Below are 16,033 nucleotides of genomic sequence, written 5' to 3' on the forward strand. Positions count from 1 at the left end.
GCGTCCTGTAGAATTCCACATTTTAATTTCTGAACTACCCAGACGAATTATTAAATGCGCAAGGTGGGCAATCTGCGTTATAAACACACAAAAATTATATTTTAAGAGTAGCAGCTACCCTTAGTTACGTGGCTACTCGTATTTAGCAGGAATGTTCCGTAGCTTGGTGGTTTGGTTAGAATTTGTTTCTGCCTTCGGCCTCCTCCATAGCTCTTCATACAGATTTTCTTTCACTGCCATATCAGTCATTTAAATGCATAGCCAATATTTCCTTTGTTTCGTAAAATTTGTCATTCCTGCTTATTTATACAAATAATGAACATTACCAGCTCCCACGCCATAGTAGGAGTGTAGACACTACGAATCCGTAGACTGATTTTTTTAGTTTCATCTTCTAATAATCACTTTCGGCCTTCGACATTCAAGCCTTGGTGGAATGAATGCCTCTTCAACATTCACGCAGTAGTGGAATGAATGTTTCCGCAAGAAAAGTATCCTGAATTTTTCCGTGTGCGAACACGATTTATCCGGTGTGAATTAAGTTTAATAGCATTGGGGAAAAGGTCGGTTCGGGAACGAAGTAGTCACCCGTCCACATGAGGCACCCAAAACCGGATTTCGTCAACCGATTTCCCAATACCGCTTTGGGTGGTTATGTAAACAATTTAAAATCATTTGTGGAAAACCACCTCTAGCCGTCGATTTTCCAATTCCGCAATCGATTTTCGTTCCCATGCAAACGCAATCGGTTTTGGAACGTGCTTGGGCTGCTAGGTTTCGTCTTCTTTTTTAAAGATAATTCGGCCAATATAGACGGAATGGCGTTTTGCACAGTGAAGAATAAGTTGAAATATTAGACTGAAGCCGGTCGATGTGGCCGAGCGGTTCTAGGCGCTTCAGTCTGGAACCGCGTGACCGCTACGGTCGCAGGTTCGAATCCTACCTCGGGCATGGATGTGTGTGATATCCCTAGGTTGGTTAGGTTTAAGTAGTTTTAAGTTCTAGGGGACTGATGACCTCGGATGTTAAGTCCCATAGTGCTCAGAGCCATTAGAACCATTAGACTGAAGCTGTGTACGCCTCGTTTAACTGAAGAGAAGCAGCGATTGTGCCGACTAAATAGGAAACTGTATTAGCTATTTTCCAGGCGACTTAATAAACTGGGCCAGCAAATCCGCCCCGGAGCTTAACGTATAATCATCACAGCGAAAAACGTTTGCGAAATTCGGTTTTCGTCTTTCGGAAGATGTGTTGCTTGTAAACGTACTGAGTCATACGCTAGAGGAAAGACAAATCCGCTTATTTTCGAGATCAAATCTGCAATACCAAATCGAATGTCGTTTTGTCCGGTTTATTTAGCGGATAGGCTTATTATCATTAACGATAAGAAACGTAAATCTGAAGAAATAGCCAGTTTTTACCAGTTGGGAAGTAATCGTGTGGTGCTGTGTTGTCTACGGCTCATTTACGTCGTCTTGCGTACAATTCCGTAATAAGACAAAAGCAATGAAACGCATTGTCTAAAAATACCCTTACTGAATGCATGCACTGTCGGTGCATTTGGAGTATAGTACCGAAGATTTGTTGTGTGCGCCCGGATTGTCTACGTACATAAAGGTTGTAGTATTGCCCGTAATATAACCTCATTATGGGGGACTGTCTTTACTTTGTTGTAAGAATTTGTCACGAATAAATAAATAATTACCTGCACATCGCATTTTGCCCTCCATCGAGCTGACGTTGGATGGGGAAATGAGAAGTCAACCCATTTTCGGCGAGCTCTCATGTTGTAGTGCATTTCATTCGTTTACGTTTTCTTGTTCTTTATCATTTTGCTTTACGTTTTTTACAGTTGTTTTTCCACAAGTCAAATATATAAAAGAGAAGAAAAATTGTTTTGCAGTAACTGAACAGAGCAGAAGCCAGGTTGTGTATAAATAAGAACATAAATCGAGGAACCAATTTTCATTCAATAACCTTTTATTAAGTGGTCAGGTATATTGAAGGAAGAAAAAGTTAGCCAGGTGCGAGTAGAACTTGCACATTGAGGTTTCAGTACATACATTATTATGTATATAAAGTGTAACAAAAACGTACAGCAAAAAATTGCAGGGCACATTCCTCACACATACACGAGGAAATAATGTTACACGAACAAGGGTCTGGAAACTCTTTGTTTCCATGTTAAACCTATTTTCTCTCCAGCTCATTAATCGTGCGAAATTGTAAATTCTCACAATCGGCATGTATGGGCAGACGTCAGTCCCCACGCACCAACAAAGATTTTCTGTCAGTTTTGGCCGGCATTCTTGGTGACTGGTTGCTCTTCACTTTCTTCCACCCAGCTTTAACGGACAGAGTTGACATAATTTTGTAGAGAACGATCTTCCTTATCTGTTAGCAGATGTGCCTTTAGCTGTGCGACAAAACATCTCTAGCTGTGCGACAGAAGGACGTACTGATCTTAGTGTTAATGTCCGTTGGCTTCTAAATAACAGGTAAATAGGTACAGATTGATCAATTGCCTGGCCTTCACGCTTACTGGACCTAAACCCACTGAACTTCGGTTTGTGGGGGTATTTGAAAGCTCTTGTTTGTGTAACGCCAGTTCAGTCTCCGTGCCCGTATGATACATCAGGACGTCAGACATTCACAGCGAGGGCAGGTTGATGGATGTATCAATGCCCTCGGAGGGCATATTGAGCATCTCCTGTGAGAAAGAGTTGCATGTCATATGGTGGTGGTGCGTTCTGTTTTTGTATGTTTCCCATGATTGAATTGGGGAAAATGAGTTGAAACAGGGAAACAAGCCTTTCAAGATTCATGTTCAAATAACATACTTTCTTCGTGTCTGTATGAGGAATCTGTCCTAAAATTTGTGTCGTTAATTTTTGTTACACAGTGCATAGATAGATTATCCATTTTGAGAAGTGAGGATCTCAACGATCTTTGCTTGCTATCGACTTAGATACAGGCAAGATATTGTTCCAGGGACTCGGACTTCAGAGGATCTATTGATGTCAAGGATGAGGTTGGATAACAAATGACAAAAGAAATATTTTTTGTGTGATATAATAACAGATTAACAATTATCGAATTTTTTCTTTACTTGTGCTGAGAAACCGCTATTCTCGTCAAATTTAATGATTCTACATTAAGGTGAAGTACCCGATAGGGTTTTACCCCTTTCAGGAGCAAAATAAAAAATAATTAATTTTTAATTTTTCCTTGTTTTTATTGTATTAATTTTCATACAGTGAGACAGAAAAATGTAAAAATTAAATGAAATATACATAAACTGAACACATACAGGGTGGTTTCAAATGGAGCTACTGCCCGCTAAATGCATCTCTTTTGATGATACAGTAAAAATCAATTCCTTTCTGCAGATAAGCATAAGGCTACCTGGCAGTGACTACATGTCCATCTGCTTCTGCGGGGCTCTTTCTTTGTGCTGCAGTGCACACAACGCCTTGAGGTTCCATATTTTGGCAGATGTTTTGCTTCAGATATACATTTCTCATGGGGAACAACAGTCATTACTGCCTACCAGGCCTGTGGCAACACGTCTTCGAAAATCCTTTAGCACTTGCTTGCTGTTGGTGGATTACATAATCAAAACAAAATAAATGCATTTCCAATAGAAATATCAACCATATACCAAAATTATCTTAGCCACCACCTTCGTGATTTCCAGTCTATTGCATAAAAACTGTTCATCATATCTGACTTACCGACACATCCCATATTTGCATTATATTATTTCACTGTTTTTGGGCAAGGTACCTTTGTGATTTTTCCATCCTTTTCTTTATGACTGACTTCTTTAACACATACAGGCAAATCAATTGTAGACAGCAACATGACTACACATTTGTCTTTCCATTTGATGCAGGCAATGCCATCAGAACGAACTGACCAGTCAAACTCTCCTCTTTGCAACTCTTTGTCTGTTTTTAGCATAGGAAGTCCTTTCCTGTGTGATCTAATTGTTCCACAGGCAAAAAGTCAGTCATCTTTTAGCTTCTGTAAAAGTGAGACACTGGTAAAAAAATTGTCAAAGCATATGTGGTATCCCTTTCCTTCCAAGCCTTTACACATCTCTCACAATTCTCTCTCCTAAGGATTTTTCCACTATGCCTTCAACTTTTCCAGTATATATCTAAAAATCACAAATATATCCAAGCTTATCAGCTCTGACCCAGATTTTGTATCCCCTCTTGATTGGCTTTTGGGGCATATATTGTTTGAATGTGAGTTGTCCTTTGATCTTCACCATGCACTCATCTATAGCTTGCTCCTTAGTAGGTGCATAGAATTCTTTGAAGTTTATCAGTATCTGATGGATTAGTGAACGGATTTTATATAATTTGTCATAATTTCTGCTCTTCCTTGAAGCATAACAGTATTGTCATTGATGTGAATATGTGTCAAAATCCAGCTGAACTTTTTTACCGACATTAGTGAGGAAATGCACTCATCTCGAAGTTTCTTATGGGATGACCAGCAATCACGATTATAACAAGGTTTATTGATTCCCATTAGAATGTTTATAGCCAAAAATACTTTTAGTTCTGCTTTAGAAAGAGGCCTGAAATTGCCACCTTTCTGTGTTGCGTACAGGTTAGACTGGAAAACGATGTGTTCTAACATAGCGTCACAAAACAGACACAAAAAAGTCTACTGGTTGCATACCTTCACTGTCATTTTTAAGTTTTCCTCGTACACCAGCTTCCTCTGAAAAATTGGCGGCAAAGTTCATTGCACTGATGTCCTTGCTCCATACAAAAATTCGCAATGGGAGACAGTGGCAAATCGTCATTAGTGCCGAAACTATCATCACTGTCATTGTCAAAATGGTCCTCACTCTCAATTTCCGAAATAATTTGAGATAAAAAGGGTGTTTTCATTCGCAAATCCAAATCACTGTCTTCAACTAGCACATCACTTTCACTGTCACTGCTAGTGTCAGTCCGTGAGTCGAAATCTGAAGGAATATCTGCGAAAAGGCACTCCAGAATTTCCTCATCCCTTGGTCTGTGAGAATACATCTCGTGAAACTGGGGAAAAAAAAATTCGTCACACCTACTAATGCTGCCGTTACAGGAGCAGTGGTTTTCAAATGGAACCACCACAACATTCATGGAAATAAATGCATTATTTTGGTTATTATTGCAGTACATATAGTATTAATGTAAACAGAACAGTATTCTGCATTTAATACATGCATAAAAGTTACCTAATACAGAAGAATACAGTCACAATTTGAGAACAAAGACGTTCGCGCACAGCGTACAGAAATGGCTATCCAACTCGCCTCACTACTTGCTAATATTTACAGATTTTGAAGCGGTTCCAGTGACAGCCACTAGAGGGCAGCACCAACTAGGCTGCTGAATGGTGTCCCCAAATGTAGCCACTGCCCTTTTGCCATAAAACGAGAAAATTGTAGGTGCTTTCAAACGGAACCACTTCCCCTGAAAGGATTAATGAGGGAGTCTGCGAGTGTCAAAGTATGACATAATTGGCCGTATCTGTTGATTGAATTCACTTAGAAGTTTCACTTTTGTGCGTCGCCAAAGAACCGTAGATTTTAATATGTGACGTAAATTTCAACTTGATACGTCAAACCATTCCTGGGAAACAGGGTTTTAAACAGTCGGGCAGACAAAACGACACCAAATAGGTCCTGTATGGGTTCTCGTTTTACAGATTGAGGAACAGTATCATATAAGTAGAGTTGTTCCTGACGTTATTTGCTACGTGCGCGGGGGTGATAATGGATAAGGTAAAAAAGATCTCTGTATTCCCTTCTAAATATTGTTCAATTATATATATAATTATGTGTGTGTACATTTTCGCTTGAAAATAAATGGCGATTTTTGAAATGGTTCACTTGCAGTGTACCAAAAAAATTCATCAAGAATATTGCTTTGGTCATTAATAAACCTTATCATCCCCTAGTTCCGTACTTCTGATAGTATATTCCGACATTTTCTTTCGCCGATAGCATCTCGTAACCTCACTGTTAGCGTTATACAATTGACGTTTCGTCTAGCGTTAATCGGGTTTTATCGATAGAAATGGCGTGACATGTGGGTGTTCCGGATGTTGCAGCACAACATGTGCTGGAACCTGAACCTGATCAGCAGCCTGCCGGCGCCCGCCCCCGCAGCGGGCCCTCCGCCGCCGGGCCCCGCGTCGCGCGGCTGCGAGGACAAGGCGGCGCCGCTACCGCCGCACTCGCACGCCGCCTCCGCCGAGGCCGTGGCGCAGGCGCAAGCGCGCCTCTCGCGCCAGCAGCACGACGCCGCCATCGCCGCCGCTCACCGCGACCGCGAGAGGGAGCGCGAGCGAGAGAGGGAGAGGGAGCGCGACCGCGAGAGGGAGAGGGCGCATGTCGCGGCCGCGGCCTACTACGCCGCTCCCACCGTGAGTACAGGGCGCACGCTACGCGCTGTTTGCATACTCGTCATAAAACAGCTGACTCCTTTACAAATCAGTTAAAGTGCCAAATATTTGACATTAAGCACGTAAGTGAGAAAAAAGTTGGGAAAAGGTTTGATGTTACAGACTATGGTCGAAGTCACTAGGTGTTCACTTTGTGAAGTACTGGGTAATTATTTGTAGTTCCATTTTAAGAGGGAGCAGGTTTTTCACACATCTCGTCGTCTCTGATGTCATATTTATGGAACTGAGAGTTGTACAGTGAAATAATTCTGGAGGCACATTCAATGCTATATGTATATGCTGTCTACTTTGTGTGTTGCTTATAGTCAGTAGTGAAGAAGTGATAATTTTAAAGTCATGTCCGCTGCTGAAGTTCGCTTGAAAATAAATGTCGACATTTTGAAATGATAATTTTTCCCTTTCCTTATTTTGTGGGGAGTGTTGGCAAAACAAACTTCCTGTTTTCTTTTTTTCCTAGCATTGAAATTTTGAGCTAATCAGATATTAAAATACTTAATGTTTCAAAGTGTGTTAATTATATGAATATTGTTCTATATAAGTTTTCTATTTTTAAAACTTTCATTAAACTATTGTTTATGTCTTTTATTCATCAGCTGAGAGGGAAGAAAAGTCATTATTGTGGTATGCCCCCACCCCTCCGTTCACCATTAATTTTTCAGGAGCTTCCCGATACCGTCTTCCATCGTGACTGGTACCAGATATCCTTCTGATAATCTATAAATGTCACCTCTTGCAGACACTGTAGAAACTAAATGAAATTTGATGGACTTATTTAATAAAAATGCATAACTATGAAGTTCGTTGAGCTGTCATTATTGTTGTGTGTGATACAAATGTTCTTTTCAGAATCTGTAGCAATTTCAGGGGACCGATGTTAGGAGGCGGCATAAGAACACACTCGAGCAGCGAAGAAAGTTACCGTCGTCATTGACCCACATATTTGGCACCTTTTGACTCCCTTCCCCTCGGAATATGTTACGATCTCTGATGTGGTGGTTTTGTAGGGACTTGGGAATACAACTTACACATATTTCCACATTTTGCTCTTATCCTGTCTTGTATATTTATATTTCATTTTGACGCCATGTAATTTTCTGCAGACTCCATTGTGACAATGTTTATAGAATGCAACTTTTTATGTTGGTTTGACCATTTTATGTCACCAATTTATCACTTTCCCATATTTTTATAAATATATTATTTTCAGTGTACAGCATGGCAATTTTTGAGATTTGTGGTAGTAGGTACATTGTTCGTGGTCTACATTAGATTGTCGTATGTATGTATGTATGTATGTATGAAACTCATTCCCACACAATTTAATGGGTTCAGGACATCTGCTGAAGTTTTACCACCATGGCTGTACAATTTTCAGTTTATTTATGGATATAACAAAATTGTTTTTATCAAAATTGATTAAATAATGAGCTACTGCATAGCACCACATGCTACCACATGGCTTCCGGGGTGTGGGAAGGAATGCTGGCCCCGGGTTGAATCCTCTCAGGATATAAACGACCAAGGCAGATAAGCTGGCCAACCTGAATGTGGGATTTTGAGTGGTTTCCCACACCAGACTGGGTGAATACTAGGCAGGTACCCACATCTTGCTACAGTTACATGAATCACAAATGTTTAGAAAATGTTCATACACTTACTCGTGGATAGTACTAGTCCAGCCAGTTTTGCACAAAGGAGTTTCCCTGCAAAAATAGAGCACTTATGGCAAGTGTGCATCACGTATCATCATGCAAATAGTCACCAATCGTGCCACGAGTGGATGTGTTATATCTATGTCCCAAGTGCAGAGCCGTAAAATTGTGTATGTGCTGAAGACTGAAATTTCATTTAATTTGTTTTAAAGTCCCAGGGATTCTTAATCCACACTTATAGTGAAGATGTAAAATGTATCGGATAATTACATAATGAAAAGATGAGTCTGTCATCAGTCCAAAGATTGGTTTGAACATCAGTGCATTACTAGGCACAGTGCTGTTAGAGGGGGTATGCATTTGGATTTCTCCAATCTTACAACGGACTTATCATGGTGCAACTCATCATTTTTTGCATTAACAAAGATTGCCAGGGGTGGAAGAAGTGGTAAGTAACAAATCAATGTAATAGGACTAACTAGGGACCGAACCAAGACCTTTGGATCAATAGCCTGATACTTCAACACTGAGCCACCTAGCTACATTAGTAATGATTTATAAAGATTTATGAGCCTTATAGTCTAGTTCACATGTAAACAGTTACGTGAAAAGTGAGGTTCAGGTGCTCAGATAATAAGGTAATTTTAGTAATGATCATACATACTAGTTATCAGTGCAAAATTCTACCTTTCTCAGCACCTTTAAAAATTTTCCCAAAAATATTTTCATAGGATCATATTTGCACTCTTTATAACATGTAACTCGCATCTCGCCCTGTAATCTCCCCCATCCTTCCTAATTCCACTTATTGTCCACAATAAGCAAAGTCTTTTATGAAAAGTTTGAGAGGAGCGAAGATTACAATAAATGTTCTAATTTGTTTAGCTTTTCATGTAGAGTTGGGTCCAGTTCTTCTTGACTAGGGGCCTGAATCTTGAAGCTGAAATTCTCGCAATTTAGGTCCTCGTGGTGAAATCGATCTAAATAAATTTGAAGATTGTTGTTGCAGAATTCTTGTTGTTATGATGATATATTTTGTCACATTGTAGTATGTCAAACAGTCTTTTGAATTTTCACATTAACGAAGCCGAAATGACATTGTTCACTTAAAATACAAAAATACATCTGATCGCATCAGAGGCATGGTTACTGCTGTCTCACTCAGAGGAAATAACTGTATTCCAAAGGGTTTACAATTTTTCTTGACAAATGAATTTCTATTAATGTTGATTATTATTTAATAAATTAATCCAGAAATAAACATAGTAAACAGTACCATGTTGTATAATTAATAATAGAAATTTTGTGTGTGCTAAATAATTCATAATTTCAAATGTTTCTAAAAGTAGTACTTATCAATTGTAACATCAAAAATAAGGTAATACCTTTTCATAAATTTTAGTTTAAAATATGACCTAGTGTTTATAAAATTGTGTGAAAGTTTTCAGAATTACAGCCGAGATAACACTGACCTGTCCAAAATACGAAAAATAATACTGGTATCCTCAAATACTGTTGAGGAAAAGTATTGCTAGAGGAAGATGTTCTGTTACAACTCCCACAAGTTCCTTAACTGTAACTCTTTCACATCCACTAGTCCTTTGCGTAAGTCGCTCGTACCCATCCATTTGGCAGCTTGCCCATTCTCACTCACTTGCATACTCACTCACTCATTGTCATTACTTCTTGGTGTCTCTCTGACTTTTACTGTTTCCCATCTGTTAGTCTTCTTCATCCTTTCCTCCTCCTCCTCCTCCTCCTCCTCCTCCTCTTCCTGCTGCTGCTGCTGCTGCTGCTGCTGCTGCTACTAGTGTCTCCACTCACTGTCACTGTCTCCCTCTTGCTGCGTCTCACTGCTGCTATTTCATTCTTTCCCACTGCTGTTGTCTCTTGTCACTGTCATTCTCTCTCTTTCCTTGTTGTCAGTGTCATAGTACGTGTCTCTCATCATTTCTGTTTATTCCTCTCCCACTGGCACTGTCTCCGTCACTCTTTCCCTTGCACTATTCCGTCTCTGTCAACTACATTACACTGCCAGTGTGTCCGCCTCATTCTCTCACACTGCCATCTCCTTCGCTCTTTCTATACCACAATGACTGTCTACTAGTTTTCATTACTTTTCGATCTCTTTCCCGCTGCCATTGTGTCCTCCTCTCTCAGCTTACTAGTGTGAATATGTTTGCTTGCCAAAATTTTTTTGAAAATTTGTAAAGATGCTGAGGAAGGTAGGATGCAGCAGCTGGCACCCCACTTTTCAGCCAGTATTTTAAACAATCATATTTGCCTTTATTGTGCTCTGGCAGTAGCATTTTTCCACAGGTTCCTCTCTTCCCCCTGGTACAGTGATGCATGCCACTCATATGACAAGAACTTCATTGGTCAGTAAAATTACATGTAAATTGAGGGTGGAGGGGGAAAGGGAAGCAGCACTGGGACATTACACAGAATCAGTGGCGACAAGCGAAAATGTGTACCCGACAGTTGTTCAAACTCGGGATCTCCTGGTTACTAGGCAGGTGCATTAACCACCCTACCATCCGGTACACACTGTTGTCGCATCTGTGCGGATTATCTCGGCACACCTCACGGCCGATCCACATTCCCACCATGCGCCACCTATCTGCAGGCCCTGTCCCTTTCCTCAATGCCCCTACTCAGGTTCCTTTAGGAGTCCAGACATGCCTGAAAGAACAGACACAACACGTTCATATGAAAATTTCATAGTTTACTTAGGTGAAATTGAAAAAAATGCAGAATTAATTTTATACTTCAGTCCAGATTTTATGTCACAGGTATTTTGCATGTACTTTAGTACAATAATTTGAGGTTTCCAGAATGCTTCTGATGGTAATGGAGACTTTTTTACTGCATGTTTCTCTGTGATACCTCACTTTATGACCTACATTTTCGCCTCACACTGGATATTACATGTATATTATGCATATACCAGTGGTGTAACTTTGAACCTCTTTATTGCAGAAACAAAGATATAAAGAAAAATTTTCAAGGTTGTTAGTGATTGGGGGTTTTAGAAATATATTGTAAAAATGGCAGCCATTTGCTCTGCATAGCTGCCTTCGAATTTTTATTTATTTTATTTTTAAGGAATTGTCAATCAACTAAGTGATACCTCCATAAGCTGCTTGAAGCAGACTGTAGACAGCATATAATACAAAAAGGACCAACAGATTATTTGATCTGCCTAAGCTGGAGAAAGTGTGTAATATCCAAACTTTGACCCTATACTGTAGCATAGTTACAGGAAGACAATCCTTTTGTTGGTTCTACAAATGTACCATAGCCCAAGGGTTACCCAAAACACGTGATCCTTCTTTATATCACCAGCAGAAGAACCTGATGCATGAGCCCCGGAAATATCCCAGTTTTATTTGTGGCATTTTGGAACTCTCTCTCTCTCTCTCTCTCTCTCTCTCTCTCTCTCTCTCTCTCTCTCTCTCTCTCTCTCTCTCTCTCGCACACACACACACACACACACACACACACACACACACACACACACACAGATATAGTTATAGACTTTCTTTCTTCTTAATCTTAACTACATTGTTTTCATGCCACATTATGAAAGTAATATGAGGATTTGACATGTTTTGTACAAATGTTCTCCCTCATAATAAACGAAATATCTGAAAGCTATCATTTCACCATTCAGGTGCCACACAGCACAGCAGGCAGCACTCAGACCACAGACAATTTTATCACATACACACAAACAAAAACGAACACCCATAACAGGCGAGTCTCGGCTTCAAAATGCTTTCCTCCAATATCACGCCTTAAGTTAAAGAACAAGTTGTTGTCAGAAGGTGCAAGATGGGTGGGGGGGTTGTACAATGGGTGTTGGAATCGTTCCGAACTGAATTGTTGGATAAGATTTTCAGGAACACAAGCAGAATGGGGTTGTGCATTATCACGAAACAACACAATGCGTTGAATGAGTATTCCAAGCCACAAAGCCCTGCCGCACCATCTGACTACCACTTGTCCTTGAACTTGAAGTGTGATTCTTGAGGAAGGCACTTTGACAGTGATGACCCTGGAAAATGTATTAAGTAGTGTCTTCTATGAAGAGAACATAGAAACTTTGGTTTTCGATGTGACAAATACCTAAACGATGGTTGCAACCATGTACAAAAATAGTTAAAGAAATGCTCTTCTTGGGAAAATGTATTCTCGTTTGAAAAAAATTTGTTTCTTAGTTTTTCTTGAAAGTGGTACTTACTTTCTGAACATGCCTCGTACCATTTGTAAAACCTTGTTTTAGTTGTAGTAGACTCAGCAAAAGCAATGTTTAACATCTCTAAAACTTGATGCATTTCATTCCTTTCTTACATCAAAAATTAATGCAAATGTTCTGATCCAATCTTATATATAATTAATTATCGTCGACATTTAATACCTGTAGCCTTTTTTATAGCTGAGAATAGGCTACATATCCAGTATGCCTAAAGTAGTATAGGAATGTTTACCAATGGATGACAGAAAAAGTAGTATGAATTGGATTAATAAAACGAGCAAAATTACAAGTGCCCCTGTTACTTTTGAACACATCTTGGGTAGCAAGAACTGTTGCATTTTGATGCACTCTCGTGTAAGTCATTTCTCTCTCCCCCCTCCCCCCCCCCTCCCCCCTCTTCCCCCCAAGTTAGTATACTGCTGTTCTTACCAGGAAAAAAGGGACATTGGAAGAAAATACAACCATCACAAAGAACAATTGCAGTGTTTCTCCACAAAATGGAATTTTGCAAGCTGTGTAGGGAAATTCTGTCTTCATAAGTTCGTGATTATAGTAAGGCTTTTAAAAGAGGACTGTACACATGTGCACGATGAGGAACAAAGCTGGGGACCTTCAGTCATTACTGACAATTTGATGCAGTAACTTGATGAAAAAGTGAGAGAGAGAGAGAGAGAGAGAGAGAGAGAGAGAGATGCTTGATCATTTCAACATTGACATGAGTTTCTTCACATGTCAAGAAACGTAATTTATGCAATTGTTGCCTAACCAGGTGACAGACTTCTTTTAAGGATAGTGTTCAAAACCTGGTTGTATGATACTGGTGGGAATTATGTAGAATAGTTGATGAAAGTGCAGACTTTCACATAAAAATAAAATTGCTGAGAAAAAATGGCTTGTTTTGTTTTTATTTAGAAATGCTACTTAACATAAAAAAATGTGCCTTATTTATGTTTTTAAAATGTTATTACTAAGAGACAAAACACCAAAAAAAGTCTCTACTTTGATTGCAGTCACGCACTACGAGTTCTGGTATACCGAAGGTGGAATATGTCTCTGTGCCAGCACAGGCAGTCGTGACAAAATTGGAGTACCCACCACCGCCACATGCACCCCATCTACACCACGCAGCACCCCATCCTCCCCCAGCTCATTCGCGATCTGCCAAGGACAAGCCGTCACCTCCACCTACTGCGGCAGTCCCAGCACAGCCGCCTGCCCATCCTACACAGACTGTCCTACCTAAAGCAGAACCTAACTTTGGACTGTTTGGATACCCTGGCTACCAGGCAGTCTCTGTACCTGTGCCTGTACCACAGCAATCATTCCTTCAGCAGCACCAGCAGGTGAGAATGTTTTATATGCCATAGTGAACCTCACTGCATAAATGATGGTTATGGTAACAAATGCAAATGCTATCTGTAACTTTACATGGAGGAACTGCTACTAGCTGGAATTAAATATTGAGAGGACATACATATACCTGTTACTGTGGCAGTATAACAAATGACAACTCATCTCAGTAATGCGTAATTGAACTATGGGAAAATTCTTTCAAAATCAAATGCATTACGTAAGCATTGATAATCTGACAGATCATTTCTACATAAATTGTTGCATATATAGAATAACAACTTACAGAGTATAAAACATTAGCCAACTTTGGTGGTGTGCATGTAAGAAGGCAGGTGTGTGGTGTGCTCTGTGTTCAGAGAGATCAGCATACTTTTCACTTTACCAGTGTTTTGTCTGGTCTTTGTCCTGCAGTAAACTCTCCAGCTGTTGCCTACTGTGGTAATTGGAAATGCTGTGGTAAGCACCACATTGGTCCACTGATTCTGCTTCTAACTCTTGCTAGATGAATTTATGTTGTTGTTGTTCAGTTCAAAGACTTGTCTTATTCAGTTGTCCACATCAGTTTTATCGCATGCAAGCCTCTGTCTCTAACTACTGCACCCTACTTTTACTTGAACTTTCTAATTGTATTCATCGCTTGGTCTCACTCAATAATTTTTGCATCCCCCCTTCCTCTTCCACTTCATCCTCCGTTGCCCAAGTGATGGTTCCTCAATGTCTCAGGATGTGTCATATCAACCAGCCTCATTCTGTAGTCAAATTGCACCATACATTTTTGTGTGCAATTCTAGAGTATCTCCTCATTAATTATGCTATTCACTCGTTTAACATTCAGCCATTCTTCTATAGCACTGAATTTCAAAAGCTTCTGTTGACTTCTTATCTCAACTGCTTATTATCCACTACCATACAAGGCTACACTCCAGACATATACCTTCAGAAAAGGCTTCCTAACACATAATTTATGTCATTGTTTACAAATTCGTCTTTATTGTAAATGCTTTTCTTACTGTAGGCAGTCAGCAGTTTATAGTCACTCTACTATGGTCATTTTGCTGCCCAATAGCAAAACTCTTCTCAAACATTTAGTGTTTAATTTCCTAATCTAATTCCAATAGAATTGCCTGATTAATTCAGCTACATTCTCTTAACATATATATACTAATATGGTATCTGTTCTTTCGGACATGTCCGAAAGAACAGATACCATCTTAGTGTATATATACAGTTAAGGCTCACCGGCCACTTGACCATCTTCTTCTTCTGTGCGAATGCACAAACAGTGCCCGAACTCTTACGGGAATTGGCAACGCGCCGCGAGTAATGAGTAATGGGCGGGGGCACTACGAATGTAGTGCAGGAAAATACGTTGAGAATGTGGGTTTCGCGGGAGGCGTGCAAGAGATAAATCCCTGCAGTCGCGCTATCCTCTGTGTTCTTGGTCGCACGGATGGATAGAGCGTCTGCCATGTAAGCAGGAGATCCCGGGTTCGAGTCCCGGTCGGGGCACACATTTTCATCCGTCCCGTTGACGTATGTCAACACCTGTAAGCAGCTAAGGGTGTTCATTTCATTGTAATTTGTCTTAACATTACTTGTCTTGTGTTGATTTTCATCTTATATCCTCATTTCAAGACACTGTTCATTCTGTTCAGCTGCTCTTCCAAGTCCTTCGCTGTTTGTCAGAATTACTATGTCACTGGCAAAACAAAAGGTTTAATTCTTCTTCCTGAACTTAAATTCATACGTCTCTCAACCCTTTGCCACTGCTGCTTCCCTTTCATAACTGCAGCACTAGTTTCTATAGAAACTACTGTGACCTTTCGCTCCCTATATTTTATCACTACTTATTTCAAAGAGAGTATTCCAGTCAGTATTGTCAAAAACTTTCTATGAATCTAGAAATGATATAAATTAGGTTTGCCTTACTTCAACTTATCAGGTAAGTTGTAGAGTCTATATGACCTTGTACATAGTTAAATTACTCCGAATTCCACACTGATCTTCCCCTAGGTCAGCCTTTACCACATTTTCCATTCCTCTGTAAATAATGGATTCCAGTGTTTGCAACCATTACTTATTTAATTGATAGTTCAGTGATATTACCCACCCATCAGAACTGAATTTTTTCCTGTAATTTGATTTATTACGTTCCTCTTTAACTCCGAAAGTGGTTTACCTCTATCATATATTCTGCACACTAGTTGCAATAGTTTAGTCGTGGCTTGCCCTCCTAAGAATCTCAATAACTCTGAGAGCATGTCACCTACTCTAAGAGCCTTGATTCGAAATAGGTCTT

General features: G+C 39.9%; 1 protein-coding gene across 1 annotated transcript in view; it reads left to right on the top strand.

The window, feature by feature from the left end:
• The window catches only part of LOC126416995 (lysine-specific demethylase 3B-like), a 145,687-nt gene that overhangs the window by 85,094 nt on the left and 44,560 nt on the right, over window positions 1–16,033 (top strand). Inside the window, exons 3-4 of the mRNA XM_050084881.1 lie at window positions 6,118–6,432; window positions 13,392–13,724. Coding sequence (XP_049940838.1) covers window positions 6,118–6,432; window positions 13,392–13,724 — 648 coding nt within the window. The remainder of the gene's footprint in view (window positions 1–6,117; window positions 6,433–13,391; window positions 13,725–16,033) is intronic.

Source organism: Schistocerca serialis, chromosome 8 (genome assembly GCF_023864345.2).
Source record: "Schistocerca serialis cubense isolate TAMUIC-IGC-003099 chromosome 8, iqSchSeri2.2, whole genome shotgun sequence".
NCBI classification, from domain to species: Eukaryota; Metazoa; Arthropoda; class Insecta; order Orthoptera; family Acrididae; genus Schistocerca; species Schistocerca serialis.